This window comes from Sinocyclocheilus anshuiensis, unplaced genomic scaffold (assembly GCF_001515605.1).
Source record: "Sinocyclocheilus anshuiensis isolate Anshui unplaced genomic scaffold, SAMN03320099.WGS_v1.1 scaffold579, whole genome shotgun sequence".
In the NCBI taxonomy this organism is placed as follows: domain Eukaryota; kingdom Metazoa; phylum Chordata; class Actinopteri; order Cypriniformes; family Cyprinidae; genus Sinocyclocheilus; species Sinocyclocheilus anshuiensis.
Genome location: NW_015551075.1, coordinates 1096141 through 1120654, shown reverse-complemented (window position 1 = coordinate 1120654; position 24514 = coordinate 1096141). Strand labels below are relative to the sequence as shown.

At 34.8% G+C, this 24514-nt stretch overlaps 1 protein-coding gene across 1 annotated transcript in view; it reads right to left on the bottom strand.

Moving 5' to 3' along the window:
- The window catches only part of LOC107662321 (aryl hydrocarbon receptor nuclear translocator 2-like), an 80778-nt gene that overhangs the window by 44194 nt on the left and 12070 nt on the right, over positions 1 to 24514 (bottom strand). The window contains exons 3-8 of the mRNA XM_016452307.1: positions 22892 to 22939; positions 21227 to 21271; positions 19840 to 20053; positions 18254 to 18467; positions 3906 to 4008; positions 575 to 640 (exon numbers count right to left, since the gene is read on the bottom strand). Of these exons, the coding sequence (XP_016307793.1) occupies positions 575 to 640; positions 3906 to 4008; positions 18254 to 18467; positions 19840 to 20053; positions 21227 to 21271; positions 22892 to 22939 (690 nt within the window). The remainder of the gene's footprint in view (positions 1 to 574; positions 641 to 3905; positions 4009 to 18253; positions 18468 to 19839; positions 20054 to 21226; positions 21272 to 22891; positions 22940 to 24514) is intronic.

Here is a 24514-nt window from a genome sequence, read left to right as displayed (position 1 = left end):
AGGAACATTGGCGTTACATTCTTAGGAACAAATTCTAAGAATTTACTTAAAGGAAGCTAAATTCCTAGAAGTTGTTCACGTAATGCCAAATGTTCTAATTGACACCGAAAAGTGTCGCAAGACAAATTGTGGTTCAGATAAGAGTTTATTTAATCAACTGAGTGCTGCTACTTTCATTGTTTCAAGACTTACCATTATACCATGTTCAAAAAAAAAAAAAAGTGAAAAGTTGCTGGTGTGACTGATGTATTCAGGTTCATTCAGTCATATTAAATTATATTTTTTGACTTAAATCAAACTAGTTAATTTGTATGTTACCACATCAAACAGATTTTAGGTTACCTGACAAAACATGTTCTCAGAGTAATACCATGGTACTTTTTTGTTAGTTTAGTTTTTAATGGGTTTGATTGCATGTGTAAGCCAAAAAAATTTGAACTAGCAATGTAACGTACTGCATAAGTTCTGTTTTGAATTAGAGGATGTTTGGTTAATAGTTTGGGGTTGAATAACTGCCGAATTGGGTGAAAATTTTAAATTTAAAAACTGCTTCGGGAAAAAAAAGAACTCTTACCTGTATCTCTTTCTCATGCTAGACAACCGATTCAGTGAAATATGATCCAGTGGAGCATTGCCACACCTAAAGAAACATATAAAAACAGTTAAATTCTCATCATAAATGGATAAGAACACAAATACAATGTACATCTTTGTTAAACATTAAAGTTTGGAAAACTCAAATTAAATTTTGTTACGAAATGAAAATAAAACGATGAAAAACAAATATGAAAAGAGCAAAGAAGATTCTGATTAAATAAAATGTACTCAAGGGCTGTATTAACCAGAAAATATTGTAACAAACAAACAAACAAAAAAGAGGAAATAATGACAATTCAATTTTTTTGTTAAACATTAAACTTTGGAAACTTCTACCTAATTCTATTTATACCTAGTTATGGCATTAATGATCACTATAAAAAATATTGCATTACTATTATAATAATGATACAAAGTTTAAATAAGCAAAGATTTAGAATAAATAATGTGTACTCAGAAAAATAAATAAATATATATATTGAGTGTGACACAGTATGTGTATATATATATATATATATATATATATATAATTATTTTTTTTTTAAAGAAAAGACTGACAATTCAAATTTTTTGTTAAACTTTGGAAACCTCAACTTAATTATTGGCACTTATGGCACAAATTATCACTTATTTTAATAAAAAAAAAGATTTTATCATTTTATCTGTTCATGATAAAAAAATCAAATATTAAGTTCCTTAAGTGTAGCACAACCAGCAAAGAAGATTCAGATTAAATAATATGTACTCAGAGTTTGCGTTAACTAGAAAATTATTTAATTAATTAATTAATAAAAGATTGACACTTCATTTTGTATGATAAAAACAAGAATACTCTATAAAAAAAAAAAGCTAAAAACAGGTGATTTTTACAAGTCAGTTCAAAGTGATAACTAATAATTATTTATAGCACAAGCACTGATGTATTCTAGTTACCATATCATGACTATATATAGCTGTTATCATTTGAATCCAGCTAGCAAAGACAGTAAAGACTACATGAGTGACCTGAAATCTCTGACCCTGTTGAGGAGTAAAACAGTTCACATCTGTTCCAACTTGAGCTGTTTATCTCCCAAAATCACTTCCATTCAACCTGGCAAGACAGTCTGTCTTTGTCAAATAGGTTGTCCAGTGTTCGTGAACGCAAGTTATGCAAATAAACAGCACGTACGTTTTTGGATGACAAGTAAGCAAGCATCCCTCAGAGTTGAGTCATCATGATATCTAATAGCATTAAAGCATTGTGTAAGAACGACGATCATGTTTTCGAAGGGTTCTGTTTATCTCAAGCGTTTTTACACACACTCAACAGATGCGCTCATTTGCTGGCATGCGGTTTCAATCTGTCAAAGAGCCACAAATAGAAAACGTTAAACATGAGCACATTCTTGATGTCGCTAACTCTCATATTTATGTGCTGAAGGAAGCACAAAAACACATGCGGCTTAATCATACGTTATGTTGGAATTTGCTTGTCATGGTTTGTGACAAACTAGGACGGACATTCGAAACTAATTCGGGAAATGCATGCTTGCATCTGTTGTTAGCCTAAAAAGAGACCGTTTCAAAACAACATTATGAATGAAAACACCTTCTAAACATACTGCAGGAAGGACAGGAATGCTCAGCAACAACAACAATCATGTTTCTGTTTGCCTCATTGCTGACAAATCCAATTATTAAAGCATTTTGTTGTCTTGAAAGTTCATGGAGGCTTTAAAATGAAACAGTAAAATTATATTTGTTATGCTCAAAATAAAAGACGCTTTGATAAAAAGGTAAATATTTCATACAGGATCATAATGAAGCAGTTTAGGACAGAAACGTGCGGAGACTCTATTAATGTTGTGCAGATTGACAGTGATTCTATAACACTTTCATTTTAAACTAATTCGGGAAATGCATGCTTGCATCTGTTGTTAGCCTAAAAAGAGACCGTTTCAAAACAACATTATGAATGAAAACACCTTCTAAACATACTGCAGGAAGGACAGGAATGCTCAGCAACAACAACAATCATGTTTCTGTTTGCCTCATTGCTGACAAATCCAATTATTAAAGCATTTTGTTGTCTTGAAAGTTCATGGAGGCTTTAAAATGAAACAGTAAAATTATATTTGTTATGCTCAAAATAAAAGACGGAGAAAAAAAACACTGATAAAAAGGTAAATATTTCATACAGGATCATAATGAAGCAGTTTAGGACAGAAACGTGCTGAGACTCTTTAATGTTGTGCAGATTGACAGTGATTCTATAACACTTTCATTTTAAGTAGTGGCAAAATAAACATATAGGTGTGAATTTATTTATAAGTAGTGAATGTTCCACAATAATAACCTTTTTAAACAAACAAAGTGGCATCCTAATATCTAGAAAATGGACGATGAGGATGGTTTGTGGTTCATTTCTAAAAATAAAAATAAAAAGTGACGTGACATGTGGCCAAGTATGGTGACCCATACTCGGAATTAGTGCTCTGCATTTAACCCATCCAAAGTGCACACACACAGCAGTGAACACACACACACACCGTGAACACACACCCGGAGCAGTGGGCAGCCATTTTTGCTGTGGCGCCCGGGGAACAGTTGGGCTCAGTCGTGGTCTTGAAGGTGGAAGAGAGCGCTGTATATTCACTCCCCCCACACACAATCCCTGCCGGGACGAGACTCGAACTCACAACCTTTGAGTTACGAGTCCGACTCTCTAACCATTAGGCCACGACTTCCCCCGTAAATTTCTTTTATTGTACAACCCCAAACTTTTTTGTGTTCCCATCATTTTACTGACGACTGCTTCTCTAATCTCGTGGAGTTCAACACGGGATTCACAAAACACTTGCTGTTGAAAGATGAGCTCAGTACCCAGTTTATTTGGACCAGCTGGCTCCACTAAATCACAACCTGTATGTATGATAAATAATAGAAGTTCATATTTTATACTGAGCGTTCAAAAATACAAAACTATGGCAACGGGCGTATCATTTCTGACACACGCTGTATGCAGTAGACCAATCACAACTGACTGAGCCATCTGACCAATCAGAGCACAGCAGGCTCACAGAAAGGAGGGGTTTAGAGAGACCGAATCTTAGAACTGCTTCGAATGAATCGTTTGAGAATCGATGGAAAATGAGGTGATATTAAATACATATATTAAGAAAACAAAGGCGTTTTTTGACCTTGCATGCATGTAAACCTATTGTAGGAGACTCCCAAAACAATATTAGGAACCTTAAAAATGGCATAATAGGGACATTTTATTATGATCATGAGATCTGTGAGCTCATGGAGAGCATAAACTCTACCTCATTCTGCAGATGAAGGAACGTCTCGAGCCCATACACATTCTCATAGAGGACTGCTGTCCTTCCTTCTTCACCGTCCCAGTCTTCAGGTCCAGAATACGCCCTGGACACACACACACACACACAGACAAGAGGAAAGAGATTAACTTAGGAATTGGCATTTTAAATTCATTTGTGGTAGAGTACTCTGACAAAATCCCTTACATGACATTTAAAATGTTTTAATTACAAACGTAACATCATACAGAAAACACAAAGTTTGGAATAATTAAGACTTTTTAATGTTTTGAAAGAAGTCTCTTCTGCTCACCAATGCTGCATTTATTTGATCAAAATACAGTAAAAACAATAATACTGTCCAATATTATTTCAATTTAAAATAATTGTTTTCTATTTTAATGTTTTAAAATGTAATTTATTCCTGTGATGCAAAGCTGAATTTTTAGTAGTCATTAATCATTACATTAAATCAATATATTAATTATTATAAAACAGTTAGTTCCATTCCTCGATTCTGATTGGTCAGCAGCTGTGTTTTATTCACGACACAGCACGGCTATGACGGCTTCACCCAACGGTTCTGTGCATCACTGAGCAACACCCTTAGCAACATAAGCAATCAATGATATAGCATCAAAACTGTTTCATTTATTATGTATTTCGGCAGAATTAACTGTTTGTTATTTATTTGATGAAGTATGAGTGACCCCTTGCTGGCGTTATATTGCATCTTTCATCTTTAATTTTGAGACCCCGCCCTTCGGGAGATATGTTGATGTGTGCGCGCGTCTGTGTGGAAGCCTACAGTTTCCGAAGTGAGGAAGGAATATTACTGTATTTCGTTTTCGGTTTCAGGTATGATTCTGTATGTCCATCAGTTTACACTGTAATGACGCTTGCAAACTCGCGCTGTGGCGCGAACCGGTCTGTTTTCTAACTAAATACGGAAAACAGACGTTTTTTTATGCTGAGAGATAAGCAAATGTATGTGTGTGAGAAAATATCATATATGGTGTTAAAATATTCTCTTTCCGATTCTCTGATTTTATTTAAGCTCCATTAGATGAGGCATGTTCAGAACATTCTCTTTCCGTTTACTATTGCTGTCAGGAACTATTTTTTAGCGGAAGGACAGCATTTAACGAACTTGCTTCAAAAAAGTAACATTTCAATACATACATTTTTGGTTATAATATTTTTTATTGTGTGGTAACAGTTTTATAAAAGCAATAAGGTACTCGAGGCGGTACTGTATCAACGCCCTTCGGCCGTGATTTTTTCACGATACAGCACGCCCTCTTGCTTAATTATTATTAAATTTTTTTCCTATCTAAAAAAGATCTATCTAAAAAAAATAAATCTTAAAAAGATAAAAATACATATTGTTATATAAATGAAAACATAAACAAATGTGTAAAATATTTGTAAAAAAAAAAAAAAATACATTAACATTTTTAAGAAGAAGAAACACTTCAGGAGTACTGAAATTAATTAATGACACCAGGGTGATGATAAAAACTCTGTCCATCACATTTTTAGTTTCACATGCATTTACTTTCATCCATTAAGGTGAATCATCATCTGCTGGGATGCATGACTATATTAAGTATTGAATATACCAATAAGAATCAAAATATTGCCACAACCATTGGATGCACCTGCTATTACGGTACCTCATATCACTTAGCACAGCACCCTGTGCATCCATTTGAAATGACTAGATTGAAATGACTAGACGTTCAATCCTAATAAATCCCATAACAAACAACTAACAGGCCCACAAACACCTACAGATGCACAGTAAATGTTATAACCATCTCGTCCACCGCTACAACATCTGCTCGATTACAAGGCACAGAAGACTGGCTAAAATAATCAAATCAACCATTTTAACGTTGTTTTTCCCCATCCAGCTCAGCTAGAATAAGGGAGGAACACAATCAGAAGCAGCAAAAAAAGTTATTGGCTTAACAAAGCACCCACAACAATAGTCAAAGAGTGAGTTATACTGCTTGGAATGCTGATACCTATAGGACAAAAGCTCAGGATTATTGAAGCCTGAAGTTATTTCCATAAACAAATTAGCTGACATGCCTTTCAGCGGAGAAGCAGCGGTCTCTGAACTGATCCGGTGACAGCTGCTAAAGCCCCCAGGAGCAGATCTAATTGTCGAGAAGACTTTCCACTCTGAAGGACAGACGCCAAGAATGTTGGAAGCATTTAAAAGCTATTAATACTCCTTCTCGAAGACGGATAACAACACGACCGCTCAACAGCATCAAGAAAGAGGCCCTTGGTAGTTGTTGTTCAACAAACAATTGGGTGAAAAACCATATGGAGATGATAAACGAAGCCGGACTATAATCGTAAATCATCTAGACGGTGACCCACTGCCCTACCAAAAATGGATCTGTCGTGCTGTAATATCGGCCTTTCAACAAGGCAAAACCTCGCTGGAAATTGAAAATTATTTCAACCGCAAAAAGGTTTTATCGAGGCCAATATAATAACAGTTTAGTGATGTCAAATTAGACAGGAATTTTTCCAGACTTCAACTGCAATCACCTCCAAAATGACTCTGACCTCTTGCCTCCCCGACGCGGAACTTTTTTTGACTTTCTGACATCTTCCAGCAGTCAAAACGGCATTTTGTGTGTCTCTGAGGTGATGTAGGATGACATGGCTTTTGTGATGAAGTGCCAACACTGAGTTTTGGAGCTGAATACATTAAGATAACAGAGGAATAAAAAGAAATATCTTGCGCCATGAATATAAGACAATCATATAGAGATCTAGAGGTGGGATGTCGTCAGATGGGTAAGTGGAACCAGATGCTACCAAAACGAGGGCAACAATAAACCAAAACAAACAACCCTTTGCAATAGGCAACAGAATTCAACTTTTGAATTCAATTGATTATTAAGCAATGTAAAGAAACAGTTTGTGCCATATAAGACAACCGTATAGATTTTTAGAGGTGGGATGTCATCAGATGGATAAGTGTAACCATACGCTTCCAAGACGAGGACCACAATAAACCAAAACAAACAACCACTTGCAATAGGCAACAGAATTCAACTTCGGATTCGACTGACCTCATGGTTTGAAGTTGGTGAAGGACACAATAAAAGCCATTGACCAGTTTAACGGTAACTCTCTTTAAATCGCACCTCAATCAATCTTCTTGTTTGCACTGGTATGAGTAAGTGCTAGTTATGTACGCATGATAGTGTGCTGTTTTGAAGACCTGCGTGGGTTTGGATGACCGTTCCTCAGCCTCCTGCTTCCCAAAGCAGAGCTCAGCAGGTGGGGTTTGCTTTGGACCACTTTCCCTGAATGCTTCCACATCGGAGAACTTTGGTTGATCTTTCAAGAAGCCCAACTCATGGGAACTTCACCTCCTGACAAGCACGGCTCCTCCAACTTCAACTCTGTGACCACCTGAAGGGGATCTAAGGACAACGCTTGGAGGAATGAGGAAATGTTAGCCAGAATTCCAAGATCGGTCCCAGAACCGCAAGGACATCCAAGCAAAATCCCCAAATCCTCTGAGAAGAAAAAGGCACAGTGTGGAATCTGGGCAAAGGCCCATTTCATTAGCATCAGAGAAGCTGCTGCGCCGCACATATATGCCCCGTTCTGCCACACAGGCTCCATTGTTTCTTATCTGTGGTGGGCAAATGTATCATTATTATTCTAAAAATGAACCGAGCAACAAAAATGGCAAACATCCCAGGCCACCAACCCCAGCCAAGTTAAATATTTAGGCAGCAGTCGCCGTCGACAAGACCGTCATAGATGGAAAAACAAACAGACAGTGTTGCCAGAGAAATCACTGAATAAGATGGATATGAATAAAAAAATAAAGCTTGTAATGAGAACTTTATCTTAATCAGTGAAGTATGTTTATAAAATTAAACTCTGGATAAATGGATCAGTTTAGTCATCAACTACAGAGTTTAAGTCCCATTAAGGCACTTCATGTTTAATTTCTACAGAGAATTTCAGGTCGGGATGTCGCTTGAATCTATAACCTTAAGGCAAAACGTATCTGGTTATTTATGTTAACCTCTTACATTGATGCATTCAGAAGAAACTTTCATCCAAAGCAGACATTCATTTGATCAAGCCTTAAATTCCTTTGGAATCAACCCCATGTTGGCAAACGCTTGCACCATGTTTTACAAACAATAATACATATATTATTGTTCAAATCATCAACATTCTCATATATCTGAGCTCATTGTCCTAAGATCATTCATTCGTTTGCATTTCATGCTACAGTTCGTAGCTCACAAAACTTGTAAACAAGTTTAGATATGTAGGCTACGGGCAACAACAACTAATTTGTGCATTTTTTGCATGTCACAATGCATGCTTTAATAATTGATGAGAAAATATTTCATTTTGTCACCATGAAGATGAATTGCATTGCAAAAATTCTGATAGTTCAACAGAATTTGCGACTCGTGGCATTATGTGCATAACTAATGTTATGTAAAAATGGCTCTAAAGGGCAGAAATGCCCTCCGTGGGCCATTCATTATGCTTCATTTGGTTATTCACTGTACCAGTGAAACATGGTAACCAGAGCTATAATGTATTACAATATTTTCCTATTCATAGTTACAGCTTTAAAGAGTATAATGCATTAAGATCAACATTCAATCTGATGTCTCATGTTATTTATATTATATTATACATTTAACAAGTCATAACACTCTTTAAAAGCATAAACATTAATGGGTTTTTATACGATTCCAAAACATGTAATGCAATACAATGTGTTATATATAAAAATCACAGCGCATAAATAATACTATTATGATGCATTACAAATGCAGGCTTCAAGAAAAGTGTTTCCATATATGAGATTATGTATATGAGACAAGAACAGATCATGTAGTTGTACACAGGTGTGTGATGTTGTGTGGTCTGATGGATGGTGTCTCCAGCCATTATTTCCCACTTCAGGGAAACACACACACACACACACACACACACACACACACATACGAAGCAGCCCAAATCACTCTTAATCAATTATGTATGCAGAGCCAACCCTTAACATTCCAGCACAGAGAACACATTAGTGGAGGAGAGTTCGAGGAGACATGGAAAATATCTCCCTTTGCCGCTTCATTTGATCGCTTTATCACTAAAACATATGAGGTTATCAAAACCTCATCAAGAGCGGCATATTTTAATCGCAATATTTTATCTGGACATTCTGCAAGGACGGAATTCTTTCTAAACTTGTGAGTTTCTTTGATTGGAAAGGAAATTCCTTACAGCCCTTTTCTGGAGAATTTTTATATGATGTAAAATTGGATCTGAGATCCCCAGTGAAAACGCTTCAATTTGGCACAATTTTGTCATTACAAATTACACTACTGTTCAAAAGTTTGATTTTTTTAAAAAGCAATGATACTTTTATTCAGCAAGGACCCATTAAATTGATTAAAAGTGACAGTAAAGACATTTGTAATGTTACAAAAGATTTCCATTTCAAATAAATGTTGTTCTTTTGAACTCTCTATTCATCAAAGAATCCTGAAAAAAAAAATCACATTTAGAGTTCCAACATTATTTGTTATTCAGACATTCCTCTTAAAAAAAAAAAAAAAAAGTATTAGCTGTATGCAAAGTGACCCATATTTGGTTTTTGACCATTACAAATGTGTACAATTTTCCACACTGACATCCCTATATCTCTGGAAATGAACCATACAGGGCCTTACAAATTAAGATGCTAAAAGAAAAGTGTGTTAAAAACCAGGATGTTAAGACATTTTTAATACTTATTGAGGTACAGGCATGCAAACTTTGGGGAAAAAACACAAGAAGTGCCTTTTCCCATTTTTGAACTGTCGCTATTGGCACATAATGCAACAAAGATTGCTAAAGTCAAGAGATTTTACAAATCGACCCACTAATCTCAGCGTAAAAATAAAATAATGATACTGCCATCTTTCTAAAGTCAATTTCCTTCCTGTATGTCAAATTAATAGTAATCAATCTGGCTCTACAAAATAGTGGATTAGTCAGTATATACACAATATTTTGCCTTTCTTCTTTATTTCTTTCACCAGAATTTATTTATTTTATTTTATTTTTACCTGGGGACCTCTGTGAGTTAACATGCAATGATTGAACAGTTATTTTAAATGGAAAAAGATATTCAATAATATTACTGTTCTTATATTTTGATCAAATAAATGCAGCCTTTGTGAGCATTATAGGCTTCTTTCATAAACATTAAACATTAAAAAAAAAAAGTTTAAATGAAAGAAAATAAATGAAACCCCAGATGTGGACATTTCTGGACCCCACTAAATATGCACCAGGAGGATCATGGTCATTTTCATATTACAGTCAAACAGATTGGTGTGTTTCATGTCACAGCCAAACCACTGGAAGCTAGACGCGCTGAATATAATTAAACAACTGAATCATACCAAGATGAATACAGCTGCCTCTTTGCATATAAAGCGAACTCCCTGAGTCCTGACAGTGCTCATATTACTGTGGCGGATAACAGCAGGCACTTTGACCCCGCGTCTCATTTAAATGTGGTCCGAGCCACATCATCGACTGGTCCTCTCAAAATAATCATTATATCATGAGCGGTTGACATAATGAACTGTGACAATGCCCTGCTCGCGCCTTGTCCAACTGTAAAGATGTTTTATTATGTGGGTGGATATTCTCATACGGCTCACTGAAACTTTTTAATAAAAGGAGATCAGACAAGAATGACAAAAGGGCTGTGAGAGACCACACTAGATCATTCCTGCTATCGCTATAATTAAATTATAGAGTCATTGCATGCTTCAGGGTCAGCGTTTCAGGGTAATTATCATATACTAAAACCAAAAACAATTTTTAATGTAAAACTAGGTTTGAAACATAATTTTCTGCAGTATATTATGTGTACAGGATGCAAATGGCATGCAAATGTCTGTATGCATGAACTACACAACCAAGCACACTCTAGGAGAAAACTATGTCCCATAATTCAATGAACTTAACTTGATTGTTCATGTCCAATGCTTTGTGACACAAATACACACAATTAAAAAATTAAAAATAATTTTGACTCATTACTTGATCTCTACAAATATTCAACTCATTCAAGTATTTTTAAAATTCAGAAACATTTTTAAAATTTAATATATAAATTATATGTAAGTGATCATACACGGCTAGCTGTGCATTAAATGCAGTGATCCAGTATCTAAGCTATTTTATTAATAAAAGTCACAAGGTAGCATTGACAACAAGTTTCTGTACGCCTATGTTTCTGTGTCTGCACAGCGTGATCTCTCTCTGCGAGTGATGTGATGTGATGTGTGTGTGTGTTAAATCACGTCAATTAAATCAGCGCATTAATATGGAACGGTGAATAAACTGACTTGGAACTACCTGTGCATTAAACAGTTTTACAATGTGTATATGTACAGTAGGCTATGTATATAATTCAAGAAGTATATGACATGCAAGGGTGCTGTTGTTCCAAAATATCAGCAAGACTGTGAATGGTGCAGAAATATATATGACCCTGGACCACAAAGCCAGTCTTAAGTGTCAATTTTTCAAAATTGAGATTTAAAACAATCGGAAACTGAATAAATAATATTTCCACTATTTGAAAATCTGGAATCTGAGGGTGCAAAAAAAACTCACCTTTAAATTTGTCCAAATTAAGTTCTTAGCAATGCATATTACTAATCAAAAATTAAGTTTTTATATATTTACGGTAGGAAATTTACAAAATATCTTCATGGAACATGATCTTTACTTAATATCCTAATGATTTTTGGCATAAAAGAAAAATCTATAATTTTGACCCATACAATGTATTTTTGGCTATTGCTACAAATATACCCCAGCGACTTAAGACTGCTTTTGTGCTCCAGGGTCACATATATCCTAACTACAAGACTAAAACTGAAACTACAATAATAATAATAGAAAAAAATATCATTCAATATTCATTCAGGGAATGTGTGAACTTATTCAATTCACAACTTTAATGCAATGCAAGTCACTTTGTAAAAAAAAAAAAAAAGTCACTTTGGTAAAATAAAATAAAATAAAAAATTATAAAAAGATATAAAAACTGAATTAAAATTAACAAAGCCATTGAAGAAACTTGAACATAGTATTAAAAATAAAAACCAAAAAAGGCAAAACTAAAATAACCTTGCCAATGCATATCTGAAGGAATATCTGACAGATTATGCATTCAAAATCACATGACTCCTTCAAAATATTCAGCTGCATTTCAATGAGGATGAGATGGAAAGATTGCCCACAGTAAATTTTATTTGATTTTTCTCAGTATCTGAGGAGAGATATTCATCCTGTGGTTTACTCAAAAATGTTGAGGGTGTCCACAAATGATGAAAAGAGGCTGTGTTTGCTGTATGTGTCTAGCGCCTTCTAGTGGAGAAACACACAAAGTGAAACACTTACTGTGAGCAAATTTACGTTATTAGAGCATTTGAGGACACATGCATGATTCAGTAAGCATGCATTTATATTGCACAGTGGTGAAGCAGTTGAACTCCCTATAATATGCAAAGACAATTTAAAAATAACTTGCATTAAATGTGCAGCAAGCAATTTTGGGATAATACCATGCATAAAATGCTGATCTATCTGACAGATATCATTGAAATAGGTGTCTGGAGAAATCAAATCAGTCTCTGTGACAGCACTAGCCTAAGTAAACAGCAAAAAGAGTCTCATGAGTGGTCCGCCCAATCAGAAATACTCTTTGCCTCTGATTGAATTTGCAGTCTTCAATTGCAATTAAAAGAATAGTTCACCTAAAAATTAAAATTTGCTGAAAATGCACTCATTCTCAGGGCATCCAAGATGTAGAGGAGTTTGTTTCTTCATCAGAACAGATTTGGAGAAATGTAGCATTACATCACTTGCTCAGCAATGGATGCTCTGCAGTGAATGGGTGCCGTCAGAATGAGAGTCCAAACAGCTGATAAAAACATCACAATAATCCACAGATTAACCTCTTGAAGTGAAAAGCTACATGTTTGCAAAAAACAAATTCATCAAGATGTTTTTGACTTCAAACAAGCCCTCTATCCATAATATTGTTTACTCCAGTGAAAAAGTCATCTTGTCTGAATCAAGAGAGAAATATGCAGAGATCAAGAACTGTTTACAAACAAAAAGTGTCCAAAACAGTTCTAAACAAATATGACGGTAGATTTTGATGTGAGAGACAACAGGAGATGGATCTTTTTAACTGGAGGAAATGGTACTATGGATTATATTTTGGCCAGAAGTGACGGTTTAAAGTTAAAATGCCTTAATGATAGATTTGTTTCTTAAAAGCAGCTTTTCGCTTCACAAGACATTAATTGATGGACTGGAGTGGTGTGGATTATTTGGGGAATTTGTTTTTTGCAAACATGTAGCTTTTCACTTCAAGAGGTTAATCTGTGGATTACTGTGATGTTTTTATCAGCTCTCATTCTGACGGCACCCATTCACTGCAGAGGATCCATTGGTGAGCAAGTGATGCAATGCTACATTTCTCCAAATCTGTTCTGATGAAGAAACAAACTCATCTACATCTTGAATAAATATTCTACAAATTTTCATTTTGGGGTGAACGATTCCTTTAAGATGAATGTGAATGCTGATGGATAGCTTTCTCCTGGTATTATACAACTCCTTGTGTGGTTGAATATATAGGAAACAGATCAAAAGTCACTAAGGAGGGAGTAGAAAAACAAACATCTAAAACTTATGCATCAGCCCCAAAAACGTGATCTAATCATCTAATAGCAGCAATCATCCACAGTGCTATACTGAACCTAAAATGGTCACAAATAAAATCAGTCCATTTTAATTAGTCAACTATTTTTCACCTTTACTCTGTTTATTGGTGCTATAATGACAAAAAAAAACTGCTCTCCAAAAAAAATCTGCTCTCTGTCAAAGTTTGTTAAATATCATCAGAATCGTGCATGAACAATATACAAATAAAATTAAAGTTTCTGGAGGACAAACAAAGCTTTATGTCTGCAGAAAACAAATCAGTGCATGCCAACACCAAAACCTCACTGGAACGTGGGGTTTAACGGAGAGGGAATATGTACATCACATAGCAACCATTTCCACAGAACCACTGAATTCTGCCAGTAATATATATATATGACCCTGGACCACAAAGCCAGTCTTAAGTGTCAATTTTTCAAAATTGAGATTTAAAACAATCGGAAACTGAATAAATAATATTTCCACTATTTGAAAATCTGGAATCTGAGGGTGCAAAAAAAACTCACCTTTAAATTTGTCCAAATTAAGTTCTTAGCAATGCATATTACTAATCAAAAATTAAGTTTTTATATATTTACGGTAGGAAATTTACAAAATATCTTCATGGAACATGATCTTTACTTAATATCCTAATGATTTTTGGCATAAAAGAAAAATCTATAATTTTGACCCATACAATGTATTTTTGGCTATTGCTACAAATATACCCCAGCGACTTAAGACTGCTTTTGTGCTCCAGGGTCACATATATCCTAACTACAAGACTAAAACTGAAACTACAATAATAATAATAGAAAAAAATATCATTCAATATTCATTCAGGGAATGTGTGAACTTATTCAATTCACAACTTTAATGCAATGCAAGTCACTTTGTAAAAAAAAAAAAAAAAGTCACTTTGGTAAAATAAAATAAAATAAAAAATTATAAAAAGATATAAAAACTGAATTAAAATTAACAAAGCCATTGAAGAAACTTGAACATAGTATTAAAAATAAAAACCAAAAAAGGCAAAACTAAAATAACCTTGCCAATGCATATCTGAAGGAATATCTGACAGATTATGCATTCAAAATCACATGACTCCTTCAAAATATTCAGCTGCATTTCAATGAGGATGAGATGGAAAGATTGCCCACAGTAAATTTTATTTGATTTTTCTCAGTATCTGAGGAGAGATATTCATCCTGTGGTTTACTCAAAAATGTTGAGGGTGTCCACAAATGATGAAAAGAGGCTGTGTTTGCTGTATGTGTCTAGCGCCTTCTAGTGGAGAAACACACAAAGTGAAACACTTACTGTGAGCAAATTTACGTTATTAGAGCATTTGAGGACACATGCATGATTCAGTAAGCATGCATTTATATTGCACAGTGGTGAAGCAGTTGAACTCCCTATAATATGCAAAGACAATTTAAAAATAACTTGCATTAAATGTGCAGCAAGCAATTTTGGGATAATACCATGCATAAAATGCTGATCTATCTGACAGATATCATTGAATGGAGAAATCGGAGAAATCAAATCAGTCTCTGTGACAGCACTAGCCTAAGTAAACAGCAAAAAGAGTCTCCCGCCCAATCCGCCCAATCAGAAATACTCTTTGCCTCTGATTGAATTTGCAGTCTTCAATTGCAATTAAAAGAATAGTTCACCTAAAAATTAAAATTTGCTGAAAATGCACTCATTCTCAGGGCATCCAAGATGTAGAGGAGTTTGTTTCTTCATCAGAACAGATTTGGAGAAATGTAGCATTACATCACTTGCTCACCAATGGATGCTCTGCAGTGAATGGGTGCCGTCAGAATGAGAGTCCAAACAGCTGATAAAAACATCACAATAATCCACAGATTAACCTCTTGAAGTGAAAAGCTACATGTTTGCAAAAAACAAATTCATCAAGATGTTTTTGACTTCAAACAAGCCCTCTATCCATAATATTGTTTACTCCAGTGAAAAAGTCATCTTGTCTGAATCAAGAGAGAAATATGCAGAGATCAAGAACTGTTTACAAACAAAAAGTGTCCAAAACAGTTCTAAACAAATATGACGGTAGATTTTGATGTGAGAGACAACAGGAGATGGATCTTTTTAACTGGAGGAAATGGTACTATGGATTATATTTTGGCCAGAAGTGACGGTTTAAAGTTAAAATGCCTTAATGATAGATTTGTTTCTTAAAAACATGCAGCTTTTCGCTTCACAAGACATTAATTGATGGACTGGAGTGGTGTGGATTATTTGGGGAATTTGTTTTTTGCAAACATGTAGCTTTTCACTTCAAGAGGTTAATCTGTGGATTACTGTGATGTTTTTATCAGCTCTCATTCTGACGGCACCCATTCACTGCAGAGGATCCATTGGTGAGCAAGTGATGCAATGCTACATTTCTCCAAATCTGTTCTGATGAAGAAACAAACTCATCTACATCTTGAATAAATATTCTACAAATTTTCATTTTGGGGTGAACGATTCCTTTAAGATGAATGTGAATGCTGATGGATAGCTTTCTCCTGGTATTATACAACTCCTTGTGTGGTTGAATATATAGGAAACAGATCAAAAGTCACTAAGGAGGGAGTAGAAAAACAAACATCTAAAACTTATGCATCAGCCCCAAAAACGTGATCTAATCATCTAATAGCAGCAATCATCCACAGTGCTATACTGAACCTAAAATGGTCACAAATAAAATCAGTCCATTTTAATTAGTCAACTATTTTTCACCTTTACTCTGTTTATTGGTGCTATAATGACAAAAAAAAACTGCTCTCCAAAAAAAATCTGCTCTCTGTCAAAGTTTGTTAAATATCATCAGAATCGTGCATGAACAATATACAAATAAAATTAAAGTTTCTGGAGGACAAACAAAGCTTTATGTCTGCAGAAAACAAATCAGTGCATGCCAACACCAAAACCTCACTGGAACGTGGGGTTTAACGGAGAGGGAATATGTACATCACATAGCAACCATTTCCACAGAACCACTGAATTCTGCCAGTAAATTTGGCAGCAGAATGTCAAAACATCTGTCTGTGATCAAATTCCCAAAAAAAACAAGGTTGATGCAACATGACTATGATATTTAACATTAACAGAGTGAGTTTCCATGTCTGAGAGGGCCAAGTCAAAGTCTGAGATCGAAACAAGCACAGCTAAATCTATACAAACCATTTGGTTTAAAGGAATCATCTTTACTTGAACATTACAGTGTAACATCTGTATATGATTCTCCCTCAACATTGACTTGAATGTCTATCACATATTTATGTTCACGGAATCCTTTGACATTCTGATCATGCAAGCACTCGTTTTTGTTCTATTAAAAAAATAATGAAAAGCCAACTTTTGCAATTATGTTCTCATAGAAAGTTCATTAGCTTGATTTTCAACTGTTTGTTCAAACTTCGAATGCAAATTGTCATAAACAATCAGCGGTCCGTTTGAAACCTCACAGCTGATTAAAGTTACCGCTGACTCGCTCTCGCCTCAAATACTAATGAGGCGTCTGTACGCGCATCAATGTTCCCTGCAGAGAAATATTCAAAGAGAATGCATTCAGCACTACACTGTTGTGTAGCACTGTATGTTTTTCCTTGAAGTCCACTTAAAATGCTTCTTAAAATCAATTAAATAGTCATAATTTACATTTACCCTTGTGTGTTTTTGCTACCTTGCCTCACGAGCATCGCTGTGAATTCTTGACATTGCAAGAAATTATTACGATTATTCAGCAAAAATGCATTAAAATTATCAAAAGTGATAGTGAAGACTTTTATGTTACAACACATTTCCATTTAAAATAAATCCTTTTGAACTTTCTATTCATCAAAGAATCCTGAATAAAAATGCATCATGGTTTCCACAACAATATGAAGCAGCACGACTATTTTGAACACTGATAATAATAAAAAAATCTGCAAATCAGAATGATTTCTGAAGGATCATGTGACACTGAAGACTGGAGGAATGATGCTGATATATTTTAAAATATATTCAAATAGAAAACATCTATTTGAAATTGTAATATTTCACAATATCCCATTTTTACTGTATTTTTGATCAAATAAATGCAGCTTTGGAGAGCGAAAGAGACTCCTTTTAAAAGAACATGATTTTTTTTTATTATAAGGAATCTACAACATATTATTATATAGTAGTATAGTATATATAAAATTGTATTGTCATTCCGCTTTTAATTCAATATATCATCATATAATAACATAGTCATTTTCATTTTAATTCAATTAACTTTGCAAGTTCAAGTCCCAATATGACAAAACACATGTTGTAAGCACCAAAAATATGAATTGCCAGGAATTCAACCAGACTGAGATGGAAATGTGTTGGCTCAGCTCTTCCAAACTGCTGTGTCTGACTCTATGACTAAAGCTAAGCCTGACATTTATCTTATCCATCGCCCAGCCGTAAGAACTTGTGCTGCGGACAATGTTGCGCTGCGATTCTGAAGCGAGAGAAGCCCGATAATTCCCTGTTCCCCAGTGATCCACCAGTATTGAGTGTCTGTCTCTCACCTGTCATTGAGTTCTCAGATGTGCTCAGCTGTTCCCTCAGTTTGTCCACGTCATCCGGATGGACCTGCTCAAAGAGCGTGCTGCCAAACCACTCGGACTGCAGCTGGTTCAGAACGGGAGTGACAGAATCTGACACGTAGATAACGCGACCCGTCTCGGCCGCCACCACGAACAGGAAGCCGTCAGCCGCCTCCAGAATCAAGTGCTTCAGTTCCTGTGACAGTTTCAAATGATGCTTAAAGGACTTTCAAAAGTGTTTTTTATACACATTTTGCATATGTTTAGGTATGAAATATCGTACATATAGCATAAAAATATAGTATATTTTGGGTATTTTAATAGCAATATTAACCCTGTAAAGCCTGGCATAAGAAATAATAGTCTGAAAAATCATGTGTTTTTTGTTGAGTATAATATTTGATGCATCAGGATTTTATGGCTCATATAGTATGATATAGAGAGAATATGAAGCTCATATTTGAGGAGGAACAAACACCTAATTGTATTCATAAATGAGCAAAAATATGCGATTTGGTGCAGCTGTTGATATTTATATGGCCAAAAAATAAGATATGATTCTGATAGCTTGTAATGTAAATCAATGAGATCTTTATAACAGTATAACAGACTACTTACATAAAATGCATATAAATATCAATTGTCTTAGCAAGGTAATATTTAAATGCTTAGTTTTATGAACAAAGCTCTGTAGTTTCAGAACATATAATGCAATGCAATACAGTGATGATTGAGAGACGAACAAATAAGCCTTCCTCAAGCCTGATGATCATATTTGATACTTAAAATTTACCATGATTTTTTCTTAAAAAAAAAATAAAAAATAATAATAACCTGTCTAGTGAGTGTTTTACAATTATTCTAAAAGACCTTTTAATTGCTAAAAAAATAAAATAAAATAAAATAAGTATAAACTATCAATCAGAAAACAGAAGGCATCTAGTAGGTTGAGAACAACAGGTTTTTCAAGTTTTGATAATGTTGATCATTTAGAGGCCTCCGAAATGTGCATATGTGAACCTTGACCACAAAACCAGTCATAACGAGAACAACAGGTTTTTCAAGTTTTGATAATGTTGATCATTTAGAGGCCTCCGAAATGTGCATATGTGACCCTTGACCACAAAACCAGTCATAACGGTCAATTTTTCTAAATTGAGATGTATGCATAAAAACAATACTGCTTTAAATTGTTGTTTTTCCAAAAAAAAACAATTTTTTTAAAGTTTTCCGTTTCAGGTAATTGTATTTTTGTTTTTGTTTTTCTGAGCAAAAAAATAAATATCATACATTTCCCCCTGATTTACAGAAGACACCCACTAAAATATCATTCAGTGTAACAATCTTGTCAGGCATATTTACAACAAAAATCAATTTATGACATATTAAAAGACATTTTTGGCTATTGCTACAAATATACCCCAGCGACTTAAGACTGGTTTTGTGCTTCAGGGTCACATAATATGATACAGTAGGCTTTATAGGGTGAATAAATGCCAATGTATGATTGTAAGGCCATTTTTGTCCTTTGTTGTTTTGTCGAATGTTTCAGGCGAGTGATTTCTCACCTGTTCAGTCAGGAAGGAGGGTTTGTAAGCGCCGTCAGTTGACTTGTTCCCCGTTCCCCTCATGGACTTCATGTGTGAGACGGCCATGCGCAGGATGGTGAGCTTGTCTGGTTTCCTCGCTAGCGCGCTGCAGGTGGGCACCATGTCCGACAGCTCTGTGATGTACAGGGTCATCTTGTTACGCCGGCGACGCTCAATCTCACTGTGGTTCTCTCTGGATGGAGAGAGGAACAATATTGCATTATCATTAGCATATAATGAAAGTCGCACAGCACTTTTACAACTACAGGACCACAGGTAGTGGATAATTACCATTAAAGATATCAATTTCGTTTTGTTAAATTATATTAAAATAATAATAATTTATTGTATATTATTTTATAATGCATAATATAATAATTATTATTTATTTAAGTTATTATTGTTTTAATATATGTAATATTAGTATTATAACAAAATAAAAGTTATAGTCAATTTTTACATAACTATAAGTGTTACACTGAATGACAATGTAACATTATTCCAACCCAATTTTGACATTTTATTCTCCAAAAACTTATTTGAAACCTTAAAAGTAGACATTTTACTTGCATTTAAAGTGCTTTCTATGGACATAAAATCCCTTTTGTAAATTTCTTTTGATGCGGACATCTTAATGTCTTTGACCCACATCCATATATATATATATATATATATATATATACACACAGGTCCTTGAACAACTCTGGTTTTTATTTTATACAGTGTACAAAAAATAAAAAATTTGTGTGTGTGTGCATATTTTTGAGATCCTTCTTTCACTTGTATTACTGCAATTGTGAAATCTCAATAATTGACACCTACCTATGTCTGCCCTCACATACTTATACGTATTCGATGTTGACCTTGATTGATAAATACATGATTATTCATTACTGCAAAGGAGGCATTCAGGACTTTCATTATACAGAAATAAGTTTATGTGGCTCATGCATCCTTGGACTGATCTACTACAACACTTCTTCAACTGAAACATTCAGTTAAAAAAAGTGCCAGAGAGGATGATAATTTAAGACTTTATTACTTCATTTCTGTGATTTAGCAGAGTCTCCGGTGATAAACGGAACGCTGATAGATGAGTACCAATCTTTTAAGCAGAAAATGCTAAACGATAAATCTTCGGAGGTCAGGCCGCTGTATTAGTCCACGGAGCACAATGGTTCAAAGCAATGCAACAATTTCAGATAAGAGTGTCAGCGGAGGATAATTAAACACCCATCTAAGATTAGATCTAGATAGAGTCGCTCGTGTGAGGCCAGGGTGAGAGAATGAGGTCGGTCCTGACCATAGCGGCGACAGGGGCCTGATTTCTAGCTATCCTGAGGGAACCTCCCCAAGACAGCCCTACCTGGCATATCGCTCCTTATCACCGGGAATCTGATCATCGTCATACCTGACGGGAGAGAGAAGAGATCAAAATAAGATAAATCAGCCTGAAAATGTCTGTTACATCACTTTTAGGTCTTATGATTGCAGCTCAAATGAAGTGATCATGAGTCACGTTTATTATGCTGCATGGTTTGGATTACAGATAGTGTGTGAATATGGTAATATAATAATGGACTGAGAGCACTGGATAATGAAAAACAACAAAAAAAGCCAAACTGAACAATCTGAGGTGTCTGTATCCCAGGATATAAACTCACTTTGGGCAAAACTACTTCAAAAAAGTGCCTCCAAGAAATATTTGGACACTTCAGTTGGGTTTTACTGTAGTTTCACTGAGATGTTATTATTGTTATTGTTATCCAGCGTTATAAGCTATTAATATGATTTATGTTTTAATATTTTTCAGTTTTTATTTTTGTATTTTCAGTTTTTATTTAAATTTAGTTAAAATAAGTTTTAGTTTTAATAATTTAGTTATGTGTTTTTGTCATCTTTATTAGTTATATTTTATTTTAATATGTCTATATAGTTATGATTCAATTTTTTTCAATTTATGAAGTTAATCTGATGGCACAAAAAGTTAAACAGATATGCGAAAATGAGATATGTTGCCTTTGCAAATAGTTGTTTGGCACAACTTATTTATTTTTATGGGTTTAGTTTTAAATTACTTTAACAGCTCATTATATACAAACATTGACATTGCATGATATTATAAAATATCAAAACAAAGAGATATAAAAAAAAATGTCTTTTACATTTGTGACAACAGACATAAAAAGCCAGTACATCAATATATATGGCTATCGTATAATGTTTAGCAGGCAAGTTCATTAACAAATTAAAATGATCTCATCATTTAATCACCCTCATGATGTTCCAAGCCCATATGCGGTTGTTTATTTTTTATGAGATTTGATGATATTTTAAAGCTTTTGGTCACTGACGATTTCAGTCATAAAGTCCTACAAATATAGTGCATTGTTCTGGATTGTTTAGAAGAAAGCAATGCTTTATCTTTGGAGCTAAACTATCATTGTGTACATTGCAAAAATCATTGTTTTGAAGCTGTAAATAAAACAAAGATTATTGAAGTACACTTGACGGGAAAATACTATTTCAGTCTTTCAAATTTTCAATTTCATGTTTAATTCAATGCCATTTCTTTGTAATTGGTTATAAAGTCTACTAGCAATTTCTGGGTGAATATTGTTTCAAAAGTAAATCCTACACATTTTCAGTGTATCATTCTGTGTTGCATGGAAAGAAGCAGCAACAACATGATGTTTAATTAACAACAGCAATTTCTTTTTTTAGTGAGCAATCGCTGGAGTGTGTCCTGTCTCTCCAGCAGGGGTCAGTGTCTCCATTCCAATGCTACAGCTAACAATGAAGCGTTGGGTCAGGCTCAGCGTAACTATGGATACAGCTCCTTTAAAAGGATATGAACTGAAAGGAAACCATAAGTTGAGAGCAACAAAACATGAGCGATGTCTTGAAATGGCACAAATGCTGTGGCACAGCTGAAAGACACGGTCAAACAATAGAAAATATAAAAGAAAAGACATGATGCATGCTCTGATTTGATTGTTTGGAAAGCTTGCAAACAATGGAAAAAGTTTGCCTTGAAAATTTGCTGGGTCCCTCTCCGTCCTCCTCATCAAAGTCCATCCTGAAACAAGAACACAAATAGACTTGCTCACAAATGGTTTTGAAAGACTTAAACTACTTCAGTCTGTGTGCATTGAATTTATTTAATACACGAGTTTCGCAATTTGAGTTGAATACTGAAATTGAATTACTGAAATTACTGAAATAAATGAAATTTTCCACGATATTCTAATTTATTGAGATGCACCTGTAAGCAGAGCTGTTTTTTTGTTAGATATCCATTATAGTATGATATATATATATTTATATAAATCATAATGAACTTGAAAAGAGAAGCTAATTAACAAACTACAACATCGTAAACAGAAAAGCCAATCAAACAAAATACAGATAACAGAAACCAATCATAAAACACAACTTGGAAAAAACAAAGCATAGAAAGCAGATTATTACAGTCAGTACCACTGAAATGTTTACAGTCTGTTACATAAAATATGGTCAGCATACTTGTAGATACTATGCTGCCAAATATCAGAAAGTACAACAAGGTTCTAGAAGCATATTTTACTTGATTTCTGATGTGAAGGACATTAGTTTTCATTAGTGATGAAATAAAAACGGACAGAGTTTTATAGAGGTTTTACAAAGTAGCAGAACAGAACCTCTCTGCCGTTGTTGAGTGGGCAGGTGAACAGTTTTCTCCATGGAAACCTCATATTCGTGGACAATATTTATGTGCACTGCTAAAAAAGCAGCACTTTAGAAGGACGGTCATGAAACAGAGTGTTTCCACAGTAGGAGTATTCAATTTAAATTGAGGCTTAATAGGCAAAAAATTGGGCACTTCTTAATTATATATTTGAGATCACTGGCCAGGCCATACTTGGAATTATATATATATATATATATAAATAATTAGAAAAAAAACAATGCAATAGTGGTGTAACGATATTCAAACCGAACCGAAAAACCTACACCACCCACAGTATGTACATACCGTGATACTCTCTTGGCCTACCTATTGTGACCCCGCTGACACACTTCAATAAAACAATAACAATAAAATACAATACCAATATAATAACTATAAAATACAATAAAAACTATAACTATATATTAGGGGTGTAACGGTACACGTATTCGTACCGAACCGTTTCGGTACGGGTCTTTCGGTTCGGTACGCATGTGAACCGAACGAATACAGTTTTTTTTTTCCCTCCGGAAATTCAAATAATAAATGGCATTTTGACAGTCTTTGATGTGGCATGACAGATCGCTGTATAAACACCTTGGAGAGCCGCTTCTGGGACGGTTCAGAAACGTGCTGGTATATAATCCCAACACAAGCACTGACTAGAGCGGACGCGATCAGCTCCGGTTCCCATGTCTGAGCCGTGACGCCCTGCAGATTTGTGCAGAGCGGAGCGCGAGTGAACGCGGTCATTCCTTCCTCTGTACTACTAGTTTTAACGCGAATAAACATGACTGAACATCTCATGCCTTATGTAATTGCTCAATCAGTGTTTCAACCGCGGAAAGACATCAACAATACAGCGTGGAAATAAAATGTCACGTAGCATTTAATTTACCTCAGCAAGTCATCAGTGTCCACAGCTCGTTAGTTCACTAGAGAAAT